This window comes from Heloderma suspectum, chromosome 6 (genome assembly GCF_057233095.1).
Source record: "Heloderma suspectum isolate Gila_16-S chromosome 6, 16-S_ref, whole genome shotgun sequence".
Lineage (NCBI taxonomy): Eukaryota > Metazoa > Chordata > Lepidosauria > Squamata > Helodermatidae > Heloderma > Heloderma suspectum.
In genome coordinates, this window is record NC_139463.1 from 56,637,576 (window position 1) to 56,657,143 (window position 19,568).

The 19,568-nt window shown below is 46.1% G+C and overlaps 2 protein-coding genes across 5 annotated transcripts in view; both read right to left on the reverse strand.

Moving 5' to 3' along the window:
* FBXL20 (F-box and leucine rich repeat protein 20) overlaps positions 1–4,487 on the reverse strand; it is a 106,530-nt gene extending 102,043 nt beyond the window's left edge. For both annotated transcript variants that reach the window (XM_084804490.1, XM_084804491.1), the window contains exon 1: positions 4,176–4,487. In XM_084804490.1, coding sequence (XP_084660616.1) covers positions 4,176–4,217 — 42 coding nt within the window. In that variant the 5' untranslated portion in view covers positions 4,218–4,487. The remainder of the gene's footprint in view (positions 1–4,175) is intronic.
* A 5,868-nt stretch (positions 4,488–10,355) lies between these two features.
* MED1 (mediator complex subunit 1) overlaps positions 10,356–19,568 on the reverse strand; it is a 36,229-nt gene continuing 27,016 nt past the window's right edge. For all 3 annotated transcript variants that reach the window (XM_084804484.1, XM_084804482.1, XM_084804481.1), the window contains exons 15-17: positions 19,020–19,115; positions 18,798–18,903; positions 10,356–17,063 (exon numbers count right to left, since the gene is read on the reverse strand). In XM_084804484.1, the coding sequence (XP_084660610.1) occupies positions 13,799–17,063; positions 18,798–18,903; positions 19,020–19,115 (3,467 nt within the window). In that variant the 3' untranslated portion in view covers positions 10,356–13,798. The remainder of the gene's footprint in view (positions 17,064–18,797; positions 18,904–19,019; positions 19,116–19,568) is intronic.

Here is a 19,568-nt window from a genome sequence, read left to right on the forward strand (position 1 = left end):
TCATGGCTAATGTCTGGGAAGCATTATGCCTGTATCTGCCTTATGACTCTGATCTGTAGAGACACTTCTTACTGAGTATCTCATGGAATGTCCCACCACGGGATGTACATGTGGCTGGCTCCCTCTAAGGCCTGAACAGGCCTTAAAGACCTGGCTGTTAGAGTATGTTTTAAAACGAATGGATGCCCATTTGTATTTTATAATGTTTTACTGTTGCTTTTATTTTAAATGTTTTATGCTGCTCTTTTAGTTATTTGTATTCTATATTTTGTTGCTTTAAAGGTTTATCTTGTAAACTGCCTCAAGGAGGCTTTGCATCAAAAGGTGGCACAAAAATATTATAAATAAATTCAAAGCTTTACTCGGGAAATATCTGTACTAAAAGAATTGCAAATATTGCAAGACGTGACAACTCAGTAAGATACACTTGCCTGACACTGTGTAGATTTTAAGAAAAAATTAAGCACACTGGAAACTGTTAATATACTGTTTTCAGCATGCCTAAATAATTGTATGCATAAATATGTACTTTCTAGGGATAGTTACCTGAAAAAAATGTTAAATTACAACTTTGCTTTTACATTTGACTAGTATTACATCCACGCCAGTTGCTCAATTTTACCTGTACTGTGCTTATCTGTTATGTTACTAATTAATTTGATACAACACACTTCAAAAAAGTGGAAAATTTCCTAAGGAAAAAATATAACAGTGGAAGGTTTTTCAGAAAATTTTCCTCCCCATAATATCAAACACACATTTGCCCAACTGCATCTTCTTCTCTTCTTCCCGGAATGCATACTATGAAACACATACATGTTTGAACATACTCGATTCCCAACATACTTCCGTCAGACACGACTTCTGGAAGAAATACTCTCAATGCTAAAATTCACCAATAGCAACAGAATTTTTTCATAGGGAGAAGCCTGCCGATATACACACCTTCTCATACAACTATAAAACTCATTTCATTTTTTTTTTTTTAAATTAACACTCAAATCACAGGAACCCCCTCGTAGTAACTTAAGCCCAGCCTCAACTTCATTTTACAGGAAAGGTGGTATAAAACTGAATAAAATAATCTGATGTGGTTGTTTCTTACGGCCATCCTCTGCTAGCCACAGAGCTCTAACTAGTCAACCCTTTTGAAATTAACTTGCATCAATCGATATTTTACTATGCTATCTTACCTAAGGCACTTAATGCAGTGAATCTCTCCTCCCTAGTTCTTGCATCAAAATGCCATTAGTATCTCTGAAACATAGGAGAATGAAGCCAAAATGCAGTTTCTACCTGTCTCAGTCCCCCAGGCAGTTTCTGGATGAAGACTCTGCTCTTTTTCATTCTGCAGGATTATCACACACTACTCAAATCAACCAAGATTTCCACTCAGAATTTTTTCCTTTCTGAATCACACACTGAAGAAGCAACCATGTCCGAAGCTGTAGTCCCTTCTGAGGAAGGTTATTATTCTTCTCCCCGTATTCCAAGTTGCTCCTGGGTCACATGGCTGACAAATTAACTTGGGCAGTTTATTTTCCTCTCATAAAATTCCCACAAAAGGAAGAGATGTGAACTATTGCTCTTACTTGTGTCACCCATATTGCCTCCATGCCCCACCACTCTCAATTCAGGAAAAGGGGAAGACAGCTGTTTCAACAAAGGACCAGAATAAACCATGGCTGGATAGGGTGCTTTTGGGTGGTTCCAGATCATGCTGATTCCGTGACATATTTTTCTTGAATAGCTCATTGTTTATCCTTTTCTTGCTTGCGCTCCTTCCAGCATCTCTATCCTTCAGGCTTCCCAGTGTTCAAATTTTCTCCCCCTTCTCAACTTCAGAATAAGAAGCAACAGCACTACTGTACTATACCACTTTTGCTCATTCTGAGGTTAGACAGAAACACCAAAACATCAGTCATATATTTCCCTTATTTCTAAAACCTCTTTAAGTTTTGTGCAAATTAACTTTGCACAATATCTACAGCACACATGGCCAGCACCACACACTGAAAAGAGTAGTCCATAATGCCTTTAACCCACACTCACATTTGCTACTTTAAAATAAACCAACCATCCAAACTGATAGACCTCCCTTACTATGGAATCTATATGCCTTATGACTGAGCACATGTGTGTTTTCTCTCCCTTCCCCACCAGCAAGGGCCTGAATACCCTTCAGAGATTAATACACAGTTGTAATTAATAAGCACATAAAGAGACAGGCAACGTAACACACATAACTCCATGAACTTTGAGCCCAACATGCACAGATGTACCAACCTACACAACCGCACATCAACATTCAATCTACTTACAATCCTGAAGCTTTTGTGCTTTTCCTAATACACAGAGAAACACTATTCCCCTCCTTTCTATCAAAACATATACCCTACACAATGTTGTTCTGTGTGCATGCCCTTGCCCTCCTTCCTTAGCTGCCCACCTCCCCTCCCTGAACTGGGAGGAACAGCTCCTCCCATATATTAGGCCCTTTCAACAGGAACTGCCAAGGAGTGGAGACTCTTGGTTGGTAGGTGTGTATCAGGGGCAAGCAGATTTCAGGCTTGTGGGAACTCATCTGTTTTCTATTAGAACATTAAGATTAGCCCCGCATGATACAAGACTCCCACAGATAACCTAAGCATCTTCCACTTCTCCAATGTATCACCCTCCTCCAGTCTCCTACTGTAATCTGCCAAGTCCTTCCCCCTCCTTCTGCATTATGCTCCATTAAAAAAAAATCATGCACCTATGGGGCATGAATTCTGTGGGGAAATTATGCTACATATTCAGACGTCTCCACATTCCTATAATTTGTATTTCCCCACTTCTAATCCCAACACACTTTGACAGCACCTCCTGTAATGCCTTTTTCATTATTGCTACCCCCCCCAATTCCAGTTTCCTCATAACTTGAGGCCCTCTAACTAGAACCTGTCCACCTATTACTATCCCTGAAACACTTCAGGAACAATATTTTCAGATCACAGTCACCCCTTCCCCATCTGCAATCTACTCTTCCAGTTCTGCTTAATTCCACCCCCTCTCATCTCTCCTCTCAGCTCATTTCCTCTTCTCTTCAAACAATCTACAGCTCCCCCCCCCCCCCATAACGTATCGATTTAATAGTTCTCCATTCAGGAGAATCCTTCAGTGCAATCTAAGGTTTCCCCCACCCTGGGACTGCCACCACATACACACATGGCTCCTCTCTATTGGAGGGAATATCTCAGTGCAATCTAAAGATTACCCCCATCCTGGGACGGGGGACACACACACACTCTCTCTCTCTCTCTCTCTCTCTCTCTCACACACACACACACACACACACACGGTCCTCCCCATTTACAGTCGATCCTTCCTCTGCTAGCTCATTCCACTGCCACCCATCCCATTGCAGTTGGAGAGGGGGAGGGATGCAAAATTCAGTGCAAACCAAACTTCCTTGTATCTACTGCAGTCCATATGCAGTCTACACATGTGAACCCCCCCCCATATGCCTTTCCCCTTCCGAGTCACCTCCTCCCCTCAAGTGAGAACCATAGAAAAGGACAACAAATCCCTCCCTCTGTGTAATTTAGCTACTTCGACCCGCAACTGAAGATAAGTAACAATCACCTGCGCTCGGGCACAAAGACACGAGTTAAGTCTTTCCTCCTCTACCCTCTGCCCCGAAGGGCTTACTATTCTAAGAGGACTGACATCTGGGTGTTGTTGTTCTCAAGAGAGGGGATCTCCTCCGATGGGATGTTCAGGGGTCTCGCCGAGGAAAGCCCCATCCCCCACACTTCCAGGTGCCCGCGCGCCCCACTTCTAAACACTCCACGATACCCACCCCCAACGATGTTGCAATTTAGAAACACTTATTTCCTCCCCCCCGCCAACGCTCCCCCCTCCCAGTGAAGCCGTTGCTTTGGTGGGGGAGGGGAGAGAACCCTCGTCCACCCGGTCTAGTCGCGCCCCATTTAATCCCCCCCCCCGCAAACTCCCTCAGGAACAACACACAGCAGCCCTTCCTCCTCTTCCTCCCGCCTGCAGTGACGGAGGGGGGGTCTCGTCCAGTGCAATGCAGCCCCCTTCTCGAATTCATGACACCCGCCCCCCCGACGCCCCTCCCGCACCGAGCGAAACTTCACGAAGGCCGAGCAGCGGAGCGGCGGCCTGCTCACCTCAAACCGGCTCTTGGTGACCCCGTTCATCTCCCTCCTCATGGTGGAGGCCCGGCGGGGGGCAGCTAGGCTGAAGCCGGGCCAGGCCGAGCCGAGCCGGGCCAGGCCGAGACAGGCCTGGCCCCCCACGTCCTCGGCGGCGGCGGCGGGTCGGTCGGCGGCCTGCCTCCCCGCCGCGGGAGGGAGGGCCGGGCGGAGCCCCCTGCGCCACACGCCAGGCTCCGGGGGCAGGAAGGCGGGGCAGACCGGCGCCTCCGCCGCTGCAGCAACTTCTGCTTCTGCTTCAACCCAAAACAAAAACACTCCGCACCTGCCAGCAACAGCGCCGCTCATTGGACGAGGGCGGCGCGCACCGGAGGCGGGGGGAGAAAGAGCGCGCGCGCCCCCGAGCCCGCGCACGTGCCGGGGGAGGGCTGCGGCCGGCTCGGCCCCGCCGGCCTCCGCGCGTGCGGGGGCTGCGCTCCGGTTTCGCCGGGCCGCGGCCGGAATCCGCCTGCTCCGCGAGCTGTGCCGGGCGCGACCCTGCGCGTGGTATCACCACTAATCACGTATTGCATTTGCATCCCGCTCCTCGGCCAAAAAAGGCCCCCGGAGCGGCGTACGAGCGGAGAGCGGAGAACGAAGGAGGCAGCCCGGCCGCCCGCCGGCGCACCGCCTAGAAAAGGCGCGACGCACAAGGAGACGGGGGGGGGGGGTTAGGCAGACGGCCCGGCTCCCCCCCCCCTCATCTCCCAAAGGAGGGGACGCCCCCCTTGCCTGCTCCCGCGCTCCCCCTTCTCCCCCACAGGTAGACGAGTGGCTTTGTGTAAGGAGTGATCCCGTATATGTTTAGACAAGTTTAGGAATTCCCAGCGCTCCCCGGCCCTCAGGGTTGGCCGGGGAACGCTGGGAGTTGCAGGACTTCTTTCTGCCTAAACATGCATAGGATCGCTCCTTACACAACGCTACTGTGGCTATGGTGGGTTTTAACCCTTCAGTCAGTTTAGTACTAAGTTAACTATTACACAAAGATTTTTGAATGTTCTCTGCCTTTCCCCTGGCCTAGGTACGGATCCCAGGGGTCTCCTCCTGAGCACCAGCAAACTTACAAGGCCTGGCCCGTTTACATTCAACAGGCTTGTCTGGTACCATGCCTTCACACTATTCTCTGAACTGCAAGATGCAAGGTTTCAAGTTGCACAGGGATTTTTCTCTAGATCTGGCTGTTTTGCTCTGTTCCATATATGCCAATTATTTCAATGTGACAGGATAAGAGGCTTCTTTACACCCTTGAACCCAAATAGTCTATTACCAAGTTATTGGCAGTTGCTAGCTGATGTAGTGGCAAAGGGGGCTGCACTCACTAAGACGGCTGTAGACAAACCACCACTTTGTCAGCCCCATCTGCAATATAGAGATCACACCTTTATGGGACTGTTGTAGGGATTACTGAAATAATGTATATGAAATGTATCAAATGCTTCAAATACACCACATAAATGCCAAGTACTCTTGCTGCTGTTATCAAACACAACTATTGTGTTACTCTGCTACTACTGACAACTACCCAAACCAAGTAATTTTATTGGTGTCCAATGTTTACAACTACAGGAACAAAAAAAAGCTAAGGGCACAATCCTATGGCCGCTAGACAGTGACTAGACAGCTATAGGGTGGTTTGGTTTCCGAGATCCAACCTCGGAGCCCGCACTCCGAGGTCAGTTCCCAGAAAACCACCTCCCCGTCCCCTCCCCTGTCAGACTGTAGGCGGTGCAGATTGTCCCTGGGCTCTGCGCTCAGTTGAGTTCCCCAGGGGTGGGTAGTGCTGATATGACACTTGCTGTGCGTTGTCTATCCTCCCCACCCACCCCTCTCCAAAGCGGGACAGCCGAAATCAGCTAATGCAGGGTATCCGGCGCACAGAGAAGATCCCCTCCATGCTCTGCCTGCCCAGCATTGGGTAGGTGGTTCCCTTTGAGTTTGGAGGCGGCCGCCTATCCTCATAGGATTGCTTCATAACTGAGGTTTTTAAGTTTATGTTTGTGTAGGAACTTTACTTACTTACACAAACCTTATTTTGATCCCATTATATTTTGTCATGCCCTTTGACTAATATAAGCAAAATTTAACTTTGACCTAAGTTATATCTCTAACTACTGGACTTCAAGGAATCTGCTTTTGAAACAGCAGTACCTGGGGGAACATGTGAACTAAAAAAATCCTCCAAGCATGTATAAGACACTATTTTCACTATTGAATATTACAACCCCCACCCCATCTGCAATTAAGGCAGGGCTTCAAAGCAAGTTGACAAATCTAGTTCAAGAAAACAAGCCCTGAATACTATGCAAGTCGTTAGCTTAATTAACCTACCTGACTTGGGAGATGGAGGAAGAGAGACGCTGAAGTGGATACCTTCCTGTACCCCATATAGCAAACTCCAACATGATCCCATATTCTCTATCCTCACTGTTGTATGCCAAAGGTAAGATAGGATTAGCTATCCCAGGACTACTGAAAACTCTCCTCTGTAGTATGTGACAAAGAAACGTTTGAGAGCCAGTGTAGTGTAGTGGTGAGAGTGACGGACTGGGAGCTGGGAGATCCTGGTTCTAGTCCCCACTTGGCCATGGAAGCTCACTGGGTGCCTTTGGGCCAGTCACAGACTCTCAGCCCAACCTACCTCACAGGGTTGTTGTTGTGAGGATAAAACGGAGAGGAGGATAATGTAAGCCGCCTTGGGTTCCTTGCAAGAGGAAAAAAGGCGGGATATAAATGCAATAAATAAATAAATTGGACCCTCGTACAGTGTGAACCCACACACCTACCATCTGTAGTAGGTATCCCCCACCTCAGTTGGCATGATCCTCAGTTTTATATTACTTGTACTGTGTGTCTCACAAAAGACCGAAGATACATTTTGGCTGTAACAAAAACTGGGTTTAAACAAACTCATTGAAGACCTCTCGCAAAGAGAGAGAAGGCATTATTCTTAGATTATAATGGCAACGAACCCAGAAGAATCCTATACCCTATATTTAGTTATGATGGCATTCATTAAACTGAAGAGTCCCTATCTTCCCTCCTCATCACATTCTTTTTCCTTCGTGTTAACTATTTGAATAAATATCTCCTGCTGTTGACTGCACTCACAATCATTAATACAGATTAGAATTCTCACTACATCCATAAGCATGTATTTTTAAAAGTGCAAAAAAAGTTCATTCCGATAAAGACATCCCCCCCCCCCCCCCGCTAGGGTTGTTAAAGGATTGTAACTGAGGGCATAATCCTATGCATGTTTAGACAGAAAAAAGTCCTACAACTCCCAGCATTCCCCAGCCAGGACTTTTTTTCTGTCTAAACATGAATAGGATTGTGCCCTAAGGCTGCAATCCTACACCCACTTCCCTGGGAGTAAGTCTCATTGATCTCAGTGCAGCTTACTTCTGAGTAGGCATCTATAGGGTTATACTGTAATTTTCACAGACACCTTGCGCTGATGCAGCAATAAGGGCACCTGCTAAAAGACACGCCGCCACCACCATCGTAAACAGCTATAGTGCAACTTGGAATGTTGTGACGCCTTTTTACGTTGTGGGAAAGCAGGCTTGAGTTAAATTCTCCCTACAAGCAAGTGAAGGCGATGCTTCTGCCCTCAGCATCACAAAAGATATGGTCGCCAGAATCATACGACTGCGTGCAATCTCTGTAACGTAGATCAAATTGTTGTTCAGTCGTGTCCAACTCTCCGTGACCCCGTGGACCATAGCACGCCAGGCCTTCCTGTCCTGCGCTCTCTCCCGGAGCGTGCTGAAGTCCATATTCATTGCATCGGTGATGCTATCTAGCCATCTCATCCTCTGCCGTCCCCTTCTCCTTTTGTGTTCCATCTTACCTAACGCAAAAAGCAGGGAAGAGAGAGAAAAGGGGCAGAGACTCCAGCAACAAGCCTCCAGTGTCAGCACTCCTGTGGTGACCTGAGTCTTTCAGCTAAGCAATGGCCACACTTAATTTCCATCCATCCATTTCATTTATATCCCGCCTTTGTTCCTCCTTAAGGAACCCAAGGCGGTGCACATAATCCTCCTCCTCCTCCATTTTATCCTCACAACAACCCTGTGCAGTGGGCTGGGCTGAGAGTCCGTGACTGGCCCAAAGTCCCCTAGTGAGCTTCCATGGCCGCCTGGGGATCAGATCCCGGATCTCCCGGCTCCCAGTCCAGCACTCTGACCACTACACCACACTGGCTCTCACTTGAGTCTTAGGGCGCGATCATCCGCGCATTCAGGCAGAGCAAAGGCCTACTTTGCCGAGGCACAGCAGCTGGAAGGCTTTGGACAGCGGAAGGGAAGCAGGAGTCCACGGGCTGGTCAGGGCTCCTCGCCCGGCCCCCGAGCAAGCTCTGCCCTGCTCGCCCGCCCCGGCCAAGGGCTCGTTGCTGTCCTCCCCAGGGCACAAGGAAGAGCTTGTCTCCTCCGATTTCTCGTTTTTGAAGATATTGTGAGCTTCAAGAAGATGCCCTGTTCGCCTCCCGCCTCCCATTTCTTTCTCCAGCCTTGCCCAGAGTGCGCCGGTACCCCCTGCATGCAGTGGATTCCCTGTGGATTCCATTTTTGTAGCACATCAAAGGCCATATGTGCTTCTTGTTCTTCCCTTTTGGAGGCGCATGGCAAAAAGTCACGGAGGGGCAAATGAGGCAAAACTATTTTTTTAGATTACGGGAAGTATGATTTGGCTAAAAAAAAGTTGCGGGAGCCAGAGCGGGGCATAGAGATTTCAGCAAGGACTCCCCCACCTCCAACACCCAATAATTCAAGCACTGCACGACACCCTTTTTAAACATAATTTTGATATATGCCCCCACCCACTTGTATACCGTAGGACTTCTTGGACTCAGATCTTTATATTAGCTTTCTTTCACCCACACCATCACAGATTCGGTGTCAGTAATTTCTCAACCGTTGCCATCATATTTTGAAGACTATATAATCCATTTAACCCTCCTGCTATTCCAGCCATGAAGCAGAAAATTTCTTTGACTGCAGGAAGGGCAAGTAAGTATTATTTTTCTTTACCAAGACGCTCATAAAAATGTCTTGAAGACTGATGTCATCACCTACAGTTTGTGTAAAATTGGACATATTACCAATTCAGAATCTGAAGAATCTGTTATCAACTTTTCTTTAACTTTCAGGAACATTTTCCACATCAGTACGGCTGCTAAGAAACCAGTGGAATTACAGAGGGGGCCATCCCCTTATCTTTTGAGACAGCCTCCATTACCTGCTTTTAGAAGGATACAGGGGGATAATTTGGCAAAACACTGAAACAAAATGGAGCTTGTGGATTTCATTAAGGACCCCCCTGCCCTTCCACCTCCAAATTCAAGCACTACAAGCAACCTAAGCATTGCAGAGCATTTCGAGGAAAGTTCCAGGTTACATATTCAGTTCAAGTACAGCACTTGTCAAGGTTGTTGGGCCTCACTGTTGCCCCAAATGAGCTGAGAATTTGCCAGAAAACTTACCTAATACTTCTCGGTGGCTGCACATTGCAAGGCAACACAGTAGTGCTAGGCAAGTTGTTTTCCAAATAACCCCATCCCCCACAACTCAATGGTTCCCCAGAAATCTCAAATCAGTGACCAAAAATTGTAAGTATTTGTACTGTACTTCACCATACTACTAGAGTCTATATTCCATTTATTTCTCCTAGTAACACAAATAAAGTATTTCAGGAACCACAGTATGAACATTGAATAAAAATAAAAAAGCACTGAAAAAATAAATCATGCAGCAGCTGTAACTACAGGGAAATGTGGTCATCATTATGTCCCATGCATGCACTAAGCCCTGGATTATCATCACATGCACCCCAAAATCTGGGGAAACAAGAGTGTGTAATCAAATTGAGCATACTACATGGCTCAAAGCTACAGATTGATAACTCTCCTGTATAAAAAGATTACTTTCCTTGGAAAGGGGACTGTAATTTCTGTCATTATTCAGAATCTACAAAAGTTAGTACTAAATGAATATTTAACAGCTGTGGTGATGAGTGCAAACTTTCAGCCTTGTAACAGTGTTGAAGTCAACATTTCAAAGGAGGACTCTCTTACCAAAGTAGGACTTGCTTGACAATCAGAACTTCCTTCAGGTAGAAAACAATTTAAGTGCAGTAATTGAGATGAAGCAAACATTTCTACCAAACAGATTTATTGGCATGTAAAACCAACATGAGATTTGAAATACTTTCAAAAAAGCTAAGAACACATTACATTCCTCTGCTCACCCCACCAGTCACCAGAAACAGCATTTACACAATTGTTCACAAAATAGGAGTAAAGGACATACTATTTACATTACAAAGAAAAAAGCTAACCCTTTAATCAGTAAGCAGCTCCAACCGAGATTAAAAGGTTTGGCTGTTTACCATTTTCTGTTCTTTACTTTGTCTTTACAATACTGAAAGATGTAAAATATTGTGAACAATTAAATGCACTTTTAGAAATACACATGAGATCTTTTAACACAGAAGGTGATTGTGCGATACTGATGTATGTGCCCCAATTGTAATTGGTGAAACTTATTTGAATGGCTACCCTTCTTCATTCCTGAGGGGGAGGGGACATCACTGCTGAGGGGGGAAGGGGTAACATATTAAAAGCAGATTCTAAAACTTCACAACATTATGTCTGAATGACAGACAGGTTTCAAAATTATTCTTCATTTATTGCTATGACAGCAAGGCTTTAGACTTGCATCACACTCATTTGGCTCAATCCAGACTATGCAGAGTTATCCCATAGGACACAATGAATCCCATTGCCCGCCATCCCAGGCATGCCTGGGCACTTACATATGGTGACTGGAAGATCTGCACACACCATCTCATTCCCCATAATGGTCTGCCACAGAGTGCCTGCGTGCTGGGGCAGAGCTGTTATGCCCTACAGGGAACCCCTTCATGAGTGGGTGCTGTACATATGGTGCATTGGATGAAGTCTTGCTTTAGCCTGAAGAAGCTTTTTGCATAACTCAAAGGCCTGCTACTGAATCAAGATAGTTGTCCATTGAAAAGTACAACAGAAATAATTTTGGATGATGTTTGATTTTGGGCCCCAAACTACTCTAAAAGATCAAGAGCCAATACCTCTTTTAATATTTTAGAGTGTAAGATAGACAGTATCAGTACTTAAGAGGACCAACTGTATTCCATTGCTACTCACAATCCTGCAAATACTTTCAACAATTCCATGCAAGTTACAGAGGATAGCAAAAACTATAAGAGCTGCCCCATTATGAAAACACCATTGAGATTTTGCTGGTGGGACACATCCAGGTTTTCCACGGCCTTGAACAGCCTCCCATTTTGAGAATTGTGCACTGTTCAGAACCCAGCTTCCCCAAATGAATACTATGGTAATTAAACAGATAACTTGCTGAGGCCTGAGCAGATACAGAATTATATTCTATGATGTCGTTCCACCATAAGGGATGTTCACAATTAAAAATGTCTTGGTGTTTCATAGGCCTTGTGCACATTCCACAAGCAGTCTCCTGCAGTGAATGTCACTTGCTCTGAATTTATTATTTTCAGTACCTTGGAAACACTGAAAACAGGAATATGAATCAGGGAAAGGCTGTGGTGTTTTCTGTCTTTGGGCAGAATCCAATGCTGCCCATCTGCTAGTGGAGCTGGCCAGCAATTCTGGTCCGTGTATTGCCAGCCCTGTCACTTCCGGTCTGCAAGCAGCACCTACCACTTGCAGAACGACAGTTTAGTGCTTCCGGAGACAAGCCCCCAAACAAGCAAAATACTAATTTCTGGAAGGGGCAGGTCAGCAGAGCTCCCTTATGTGAGCTCCACCAACCTTCCAGAAATGATAATTTCCGCTCATTTTGGGGCTTGCCACCAGAAGCGCTTAATTCTCACTCTGCAAGCAACAGGGGCTACTTGCAGACTGGAAGTGGCGGGGCTGGCCATGCGCACGAGGGCAGCGTTGGATGCTGCCTTTTGTGTCCCAGATATCTTCTAGCTTGACAACTACAGAGTATCCACGGTTGGGCAAACCCACCACACATAGTTACACTGATAAGGTGCAAACAGGTTGGGATGCATGGTTAGCTATCACACAGTCCTAGAGCCACTCCTGTGCCCGTGGGTGACTGTCCATGCCCAATCCAGACACTGTGATACACATGGAGCTCTGTGTGATATGGGGCTGCCCTGCTCTCTGGAATACTGGGCAATGTTTCATATGAAGATACTTGAGAGAATGAGGCACCAACTGTCAGACAGAAGTCCATGTGCACATTAGCTCGTGGCCTATGACAGAACACAGCCAGGTAAATTCAAAGGGGAATCTTAATTCACAATGATAGCACTGGATACAGCTGGTACGTGCTTAAGTTCTAGAATGTTTCCCTTAGCTTGTAACAAGGTGGGCTGGAGTGCACGTTATATGAACACATACTCTGACAACTCTAGGCTCATTTCCAGTGTAGCTGCTTACCATGCTGTTCCAGTAACGCGGGAACCTTGAAGTCATGTGGGAGGAGGTAGTGATGAAGTTGCCCCTCTTCGAAGCCAAAGCAACACTGCCCAAGGAAGCGGCTGCACTGTGGACTCCTCCCATGTGACTTCATGGCTCTTACATTTCTGGAGTGATGTGGAAAGAAGCCATTAAGCAATGGCTCTCATATCAAAGAGGAAACTGATCCCACACCCATAATGCCAACAAGCTGGATCCACTGAAGCAAAAGGGTATAATTCCAACTTATTTGACGTGTATTCCCTCCCAGGTGGGTTTATACCTAAATCCAAATTACAGGGGCTGAGAAATCTAAAATTTTACACCCAAGGACTCTGACCAAAACCTTACTTTCCTCTTCTCACCAAGTTGAAGTCCTTCACTGCCCGCTTATAACACAGAAGACATGCATGAAATCCAACAGAGCTTTTGTGTGTATATTAAAAAACCTGTTTTATAACAAATATTAAGTCAAATGACTGTAAAGTATAACATGTCTATGTCAAAATACTTCACCATCTGGATGAGGGCCAAAAAATGGTATTATCTGTTGAACACACAGTTTCTCAGATTTTAACAGGAGACACCAATCAGCACCTTACGGAAGTGAGAAGTTATCAGGCACTGAATCAATTCCATCAATGACATTTTGAATGGAAATACTCTTCCTAACTATGAATAAAACCCAGTCAAGCTTAAATCGTAAATGCTAAAAATGTTAAAAAATAAGCACCAAAATAGAAATGTTCCTATAAACCATGGTGCGAGAAAAATCTGATTCTACTAAAACAGGTGAGATGTTTAGTATATGCCCAAGTTTCAGTTCTATCTTACAAGTCCACAGGCATATGACTCTGGGGACAAAGTGGCAGGCCTACAACCTAATAGTTTGGTGGATCAATTCTTTGTGGCAGAGACTCATATTAGATGGAAGCATGTATGGGTATTCAAGTAAGCTTCCAAGAGCTTAAAAAATTGCTTACTAAGCTCCATCAAGAGTGTTGTCCAAATCAAAAGGATTGTTTTTACTCGAACCCATTTGGGTGTCGTGAACACTCACAACTTTAAAAACATTAAAATGAAACATCCCCCACCCCTGCAAACATTTTCAATTTCTGATCAGGGCAACATCCATGAGATCATCATCCTCCCCAATCAAAAAATTAGGGCTGGACCTGGATGGCCTATCTGATGTAAGAATGGCACTGCTTGTCATAGACAGAGACTGTTCTGAAGAGATGGGAGATTTGGACCAGCTTTCTGGCTTAATGCTGTGTGTTTTTTTTTTGTCCCTCTCTTTGTCACGATCCCTGTCCCGGTCTTTATCTTTCACTTTCTTCTTTTCCTTTTTGTGTTTCTTATGTTTTTCTGAGCTATATTCTGGAAGAGGCCTAATTCCATCATCGGAGCTGGGGCTGTTCTGATAGGATTTCTCTGCTATGGATGATCCTGATTCACTCTCGCTGTCAATGTTTTGGGGGGTATATGCAGGAGACTTACTGTGGCTAGGAGAACAGCGCTCATGCTTCGGAGTGGACCCACTTATCAGTGGCGATCCATAGCTTTTGGAAGATGTCATCTGAGGCCTTAAGCCATCCCCACCTCCTTCTCCAGGTTTTTGCAAGGTAACTTTGGCTTTAATGCTAGGAGAGCCACCATCATGTTTGCTGATGATGATCTTGGCCACTCCAGTGCTTCCAACACTCTTTGAATCAGATGTCTTCTTGGAAGAGTCAGAGGAACCTCCGGAAACAGAAACTTTGGATTTGTCTTTATCAATCCTTTCCCGTTTCCCTGGCAATTCACCTGCAGACAAGTTATGTTTAGAGGACATGGAGTGACTTGAGGAACTGGAACTCTGCACCATCTGTCCGTCCATTGAGTCTTCCCCGCCAGGGCCACTGGTGACAACACCGTGCTTGAGTTTGTCAATGACGGCGGTCAAAGATGGCTTTTTGTTCCGGCTTGGGGACTTGCCTTTGGAACTCCCGTGCTGATTTTGAGATGAAGACATGGAAGAGCTGCCAGATGAAAAGGAAGATGAAGATCCCGCTGAAGAATTTGAAGAAGGGGGTGGCTTCTGAGACATGGAACTGGAGGATCCCATCCCTGAAGAGGACTTCATGCTCGAGCTGGATCCTGTCCCAGACATGTGTGAGCCTCCGCAACCGGAACTAATAGGGGACTTTGCTTTAGACGACGGGGGAGTACCTGGAACGGGTTTCATCGGAGAGGCCAGCTTGTCAGAACCGCCCGAGGGTCTAGAATGAGAAGGAGAAATGTTTGGTTTACTCATGGAAGGGTTCATAAGCGATGAAGGCTTCCCTTGAGGTTTGATCTTGGTACCTCCAGAGCCGCTGCTGAGGCCGTGTTTTGTGATGGGGGAGGACCCGGGCTTGCCCACTGACTGGGCGGAGCTTTTGGACTGACCTGATCCAGAGCCGCCTTGGCCCGAGTAGAGGCTGCTGCTCATCTTGGAACCAGAAGACCCATCCGACTTGCTGCTCTTTATTTTGCCCGAGGTCGATGAGGAAGACGAAGAGGACGAGGATGATGATGACGACGACGAAGAGGAGGAGGAGGAATGACTGTGATGACCCTTGCTGCTCAAAGAGGAGACTGAGCCACCGCTTGCGTACTGCCCATGGGAGGGCTTGCCGACAGTCACTGTTCCCTTGGGGATCTGGATGGTGATTTTGGGGATGGGAGGCGTGGCTACCCCAGGGGGCGTTTGAGACCTGCCTGAACTTCCGGGAGATTTCGAGCCACCTGTGCTTGCTGGTGGGGTGAAAGGCCTTGTGGATGAACTATGAGAGGGAGATTTGCCTTCCGGCTCCACCTTCCTCCGCTTCTGGACCTTTTCTTTACTCTTCCCATCACTGGATGGGGTGCGGCTGCGTTTTCCACCCTTGCCATCCAGCCCAGGACCTGTTAGAGAACTCCCAGATCCATTACCCTCTTTGACCCGCTTCTGCGGCTTTTCCTTCCCCAAATCTCCTGTGCTCAGTAGGGGGCTCTGGCTTCCGCTATGATGCTCCATGACATCAGAGGCTCCCAGAGCCTTGCTGGCAGCAGTGATAATACTAAAGTCAACTGTGTCCGCTTGACTACTTGCCTTGAACTTACTCTCCCCTCCATCTCCCCCCAGCACTTGCACACCCAGAGTACTTATCGTTTGCGGTGCAAAGCCCTTGAAGTCATCAGCGTCCCCGCTCTGGCTGCTATCATCAAAATACTCTTCTCCAAAACCACTTTGGCTCTGGCTGTTCAGGAGGTCAGGGTTGAAATCAACTCCATCAGGGAAAAACTGATTTGAAGAATCGCTGTTTGGGCTCACAGTGGCGTCAGCGATCAGGTCAGCTGGATCAGTGTAAGGGTTTTCACTGTTGTTTGACTGAAAGACATCAGGATCAAACAGAGCACTCTGAGAATGCCCTGAACTGGACGAGTCCCTTACTGGCGTTCCCATAGGAGGGCAATCTTCACTGGAACTTGGCAGCTTAGACGCTTCCTCTGCTATGTCAGAAAGGATGTCTGTGACATCAGCACCAATGCTGTCTGAACTGGAGAGCCGGACCATCCTCTGAATACTGGGCTGGGCATGAGGTATAGACTGCGGATAGGTTGCTGGCGGAGTGCTGCACTGACTGGGTGCTGGAGTAATATGGGGAGTATCCAAAGTGTCAGCAGTCATATTGACATCGAAAATGGGGTTCTGGGAATCAACATCCATGGAGAACAGCTCTCTTTGGAAGTCATCTTCAGTTTGATGCTTCGGTTTGTCCGCTAGGACACGTGATTTTTTCTTCTTTTGCTTGTTGCCCCCTGGCCCTATCTCCATCCTTGGGGAACCAGAAGAGGAGTTCTGCCTTTCGAGTGGGCTGCTCCCATAGAGAGTTGAAAAATCTTGAGCTGGATTGTCCTTTAACAGGTTCATGAGCATGGGGTGGTTCTTGGTGTTGCTTGCAGGAGATGACACAGGGGGAGGTGTATGGTGTGGAGGAGTGGGGCTGGAGCCTATGGTGGACCCCACATTGCCTGTGATTTGTAGCAGGCTTGTGAGAATGGGGTTCTGAGACACTTTGCTGAAGTCCTCCCCATGGCCCACGGAATCATGCCGTTCTTTTATGCCCATGCTCATAGTGAACAGGGTGGAAATGGGCCCCCCGGGAAAGGTGCTTGTTGGGGTGGTGGTGCCGCTCATTGGGTTGTTGCCAGTGGTCATGCCATAACCTGGGCTGCTAGCAGGCGGCAGGTTCTTCTTCACCATGTCTTCAACTGTCTCAGCAATGAGGGACAAGGCGGGTGTGTCTGCCTGGATTGTCTCGGCCTTTCTCCGGATGGCTCTCATGGTCACAGGAATTGACATGCATCTACAAGAAAATGTGCAGGAAAGCTCACTGAGTGCCATCCTCACCTCTAATAATTTTCTGCTATATGTTCAAAGCTGAGCTTATCATGAACAAATGTAAACAGTGCTAAGATCTTTTCTACAGATTTAGCCTACTTCTGTACCATTCAAGAGATTCTATGTAAAAGAGCACATACTCCTATGTTTTCTTCTAGAGAGAAGGACACTGGCTTCCTGGGAAACAAGGAAGGAGGCCGCCTATGCTAGCAAAATTCCCCTGTTCTTTCCTTCCTGCTTCCTCCACTCATCATTTAATGAAAATAACAAAATCAAAGCATATTAAAGGGTTGTGAAACTGACACAGCTGTTCAAGTGAATACAACCTAAGGAACTTCATAAAACACACTACAATCTTTTTGAAAATAGTAACTGAAGGACTGATCTCAAATTACAGACTGAGAAAGTAAAGTGTGGGATATGGAGACCTAGGAGCTCATTGCCTTCCTTTCAATGCATATTCTGCACCAATGAAAAACAAATTCTGAGCTCAGAATAAATAATTTCAATTCACACGAAGATACATTTACATAATTTATTCCTTTCGCCCCCTTTTTCCAGGCACAAGAAATAGAAAACATTTTCAGGTCCACATTAGAGATGGCATACTTCCTACAGTTATCATTTCAGTCTAGGTAAAGGTGTGCACAATGTATATACACCATCATCAGTGAAGAACACATTTATATTTTACTGTGTGGACAGGTATTGTGCAGCCACAGCAAAATACAAACAGTGAAATATAAAATGCATGCATTGTTCACATAAGTACGTACATGCACTACACACACAGGTATTGAGCAGCCCTCCCCAACCTAGTGCCCCCCAGATGTTATGGACTACAACTCCTGACCACTGGCAATGCTGACTTGGGCCGAAGGGAGTTGACATCCAAAACATCTGAAAGACACTAGGTTGGGGAAGATTGCTGTAGAGGAAAAAACATGAGTGAACCAGCCTTATGTCGCTGGCTCTAATTCCTGCTGATTGAAGGAAAGAAAACTGTATTATTTATTTTTCCAGCAGTTTAAACAGCCCACAAAGAAAGAGGCTGAGCTTCTCCCTCCTTTGCTGTGTTACAGGAAGCCTAAGAATAGTTAACCATTTAACCAAGGAGCCTTTAAGAGCAAGGCATACCTTCTGAGGCAACACAGCAAGAATTGATAGGCAATCCATATGTAGCTTCTCAAGTGTGGTAACCTGATCAATTTTCAAGACTGTTACAGCGCATGAGAAGTGGGGAGAAAATCACAGGTGGATGGACTTTCTGCAACACCACAAACCTTGATGAGGATGATTGGTTTGGAAAGGTAACAGGAATTTAAAGATGGAAAACAAGTGCCCTGAGTTGACCCTGGCTGGAAGGAAAGATGTCACTGCAGTATGGAATGATAAAGGCTTGTAGTCCTGACCCTCTGAAGCAATTAGGCAAAATAAGCTCAGGATTCCATTGCTGCAGAAGGACAGGAAAGAACTCTTCATTTCTACACAGGCATAGGTTCTCAAAAAATAGAATGGAAGTAGAAAAGTAAGGATAACCTTATATGAACATATATGGTTGGAAAAAGTCACCAGACTTTCCCCTGATCTTTTCTCTCAGTGCAGCTTTCATTTAAGTACAGCTCTGAATGATCAGGTTTATATTTAACCACAGTCTCCAAAGATCAGTTTTTGTTCTGGCTTAAGAAGCATGACATACCTTTGAACGACTTTAGCGATGAAGTCATCTGTGCAGATGAGCGCATCAGAGAGACCTTTATACAATTTGCAGTTCACATGGGTAGAATCTTGTACATCCATTACCACTGAAAGACACAGAAGGTTCACAGGGAGGGGGTTAAATTGAAAATAGGTCCATCTTCCTCTAACACTTGTTTAAACATACATCTTTTTCTGAAAACCCTCCCTTCTTGCAACTCACCACAAACCAAGGAGTCGTTTACAGGATGCTGAAAGGACACACTGAAACAGGAGTCAGACAGGGGACAGACTTCAAACTGCAGGATGCCAGGGGAATCTGAAAAGACAGAAGAGCTTGCTAATATAGAAAAGACCTGTTTGGTATGGATATCCATGGATCTAGGAGTTGTGTTCCTTTTGGGCTGCAGAAAGAAAGGCATTAACTCTACAGGGGAAATATATGGGTTTTTTCCCCACACAATATGGAGGTGCTGAAGAACCAAAGAGTGATTACCAGGGGTACATTTCTAAGCACCATGATTAAGAAATTTCATTGATTTCAATGGGATTTACTTCTGAGCAAATGTGTTTAGGATCAGGTTGCAGGTTTTTGCCTCCTTTCCTTGGGGTGTTCACAAAGAGCACATGACTTCACCTTCTCCCCATCCCATGGATCTTCCTGTCCCCTGGCATGGGACAAACTTAAATTCAGTCAACTGATTTACCTTGGTTGTCTTAATCACATTTGTATGTATGCATGCAAGCCATTTTTTCTTTGATACTTGAGGAG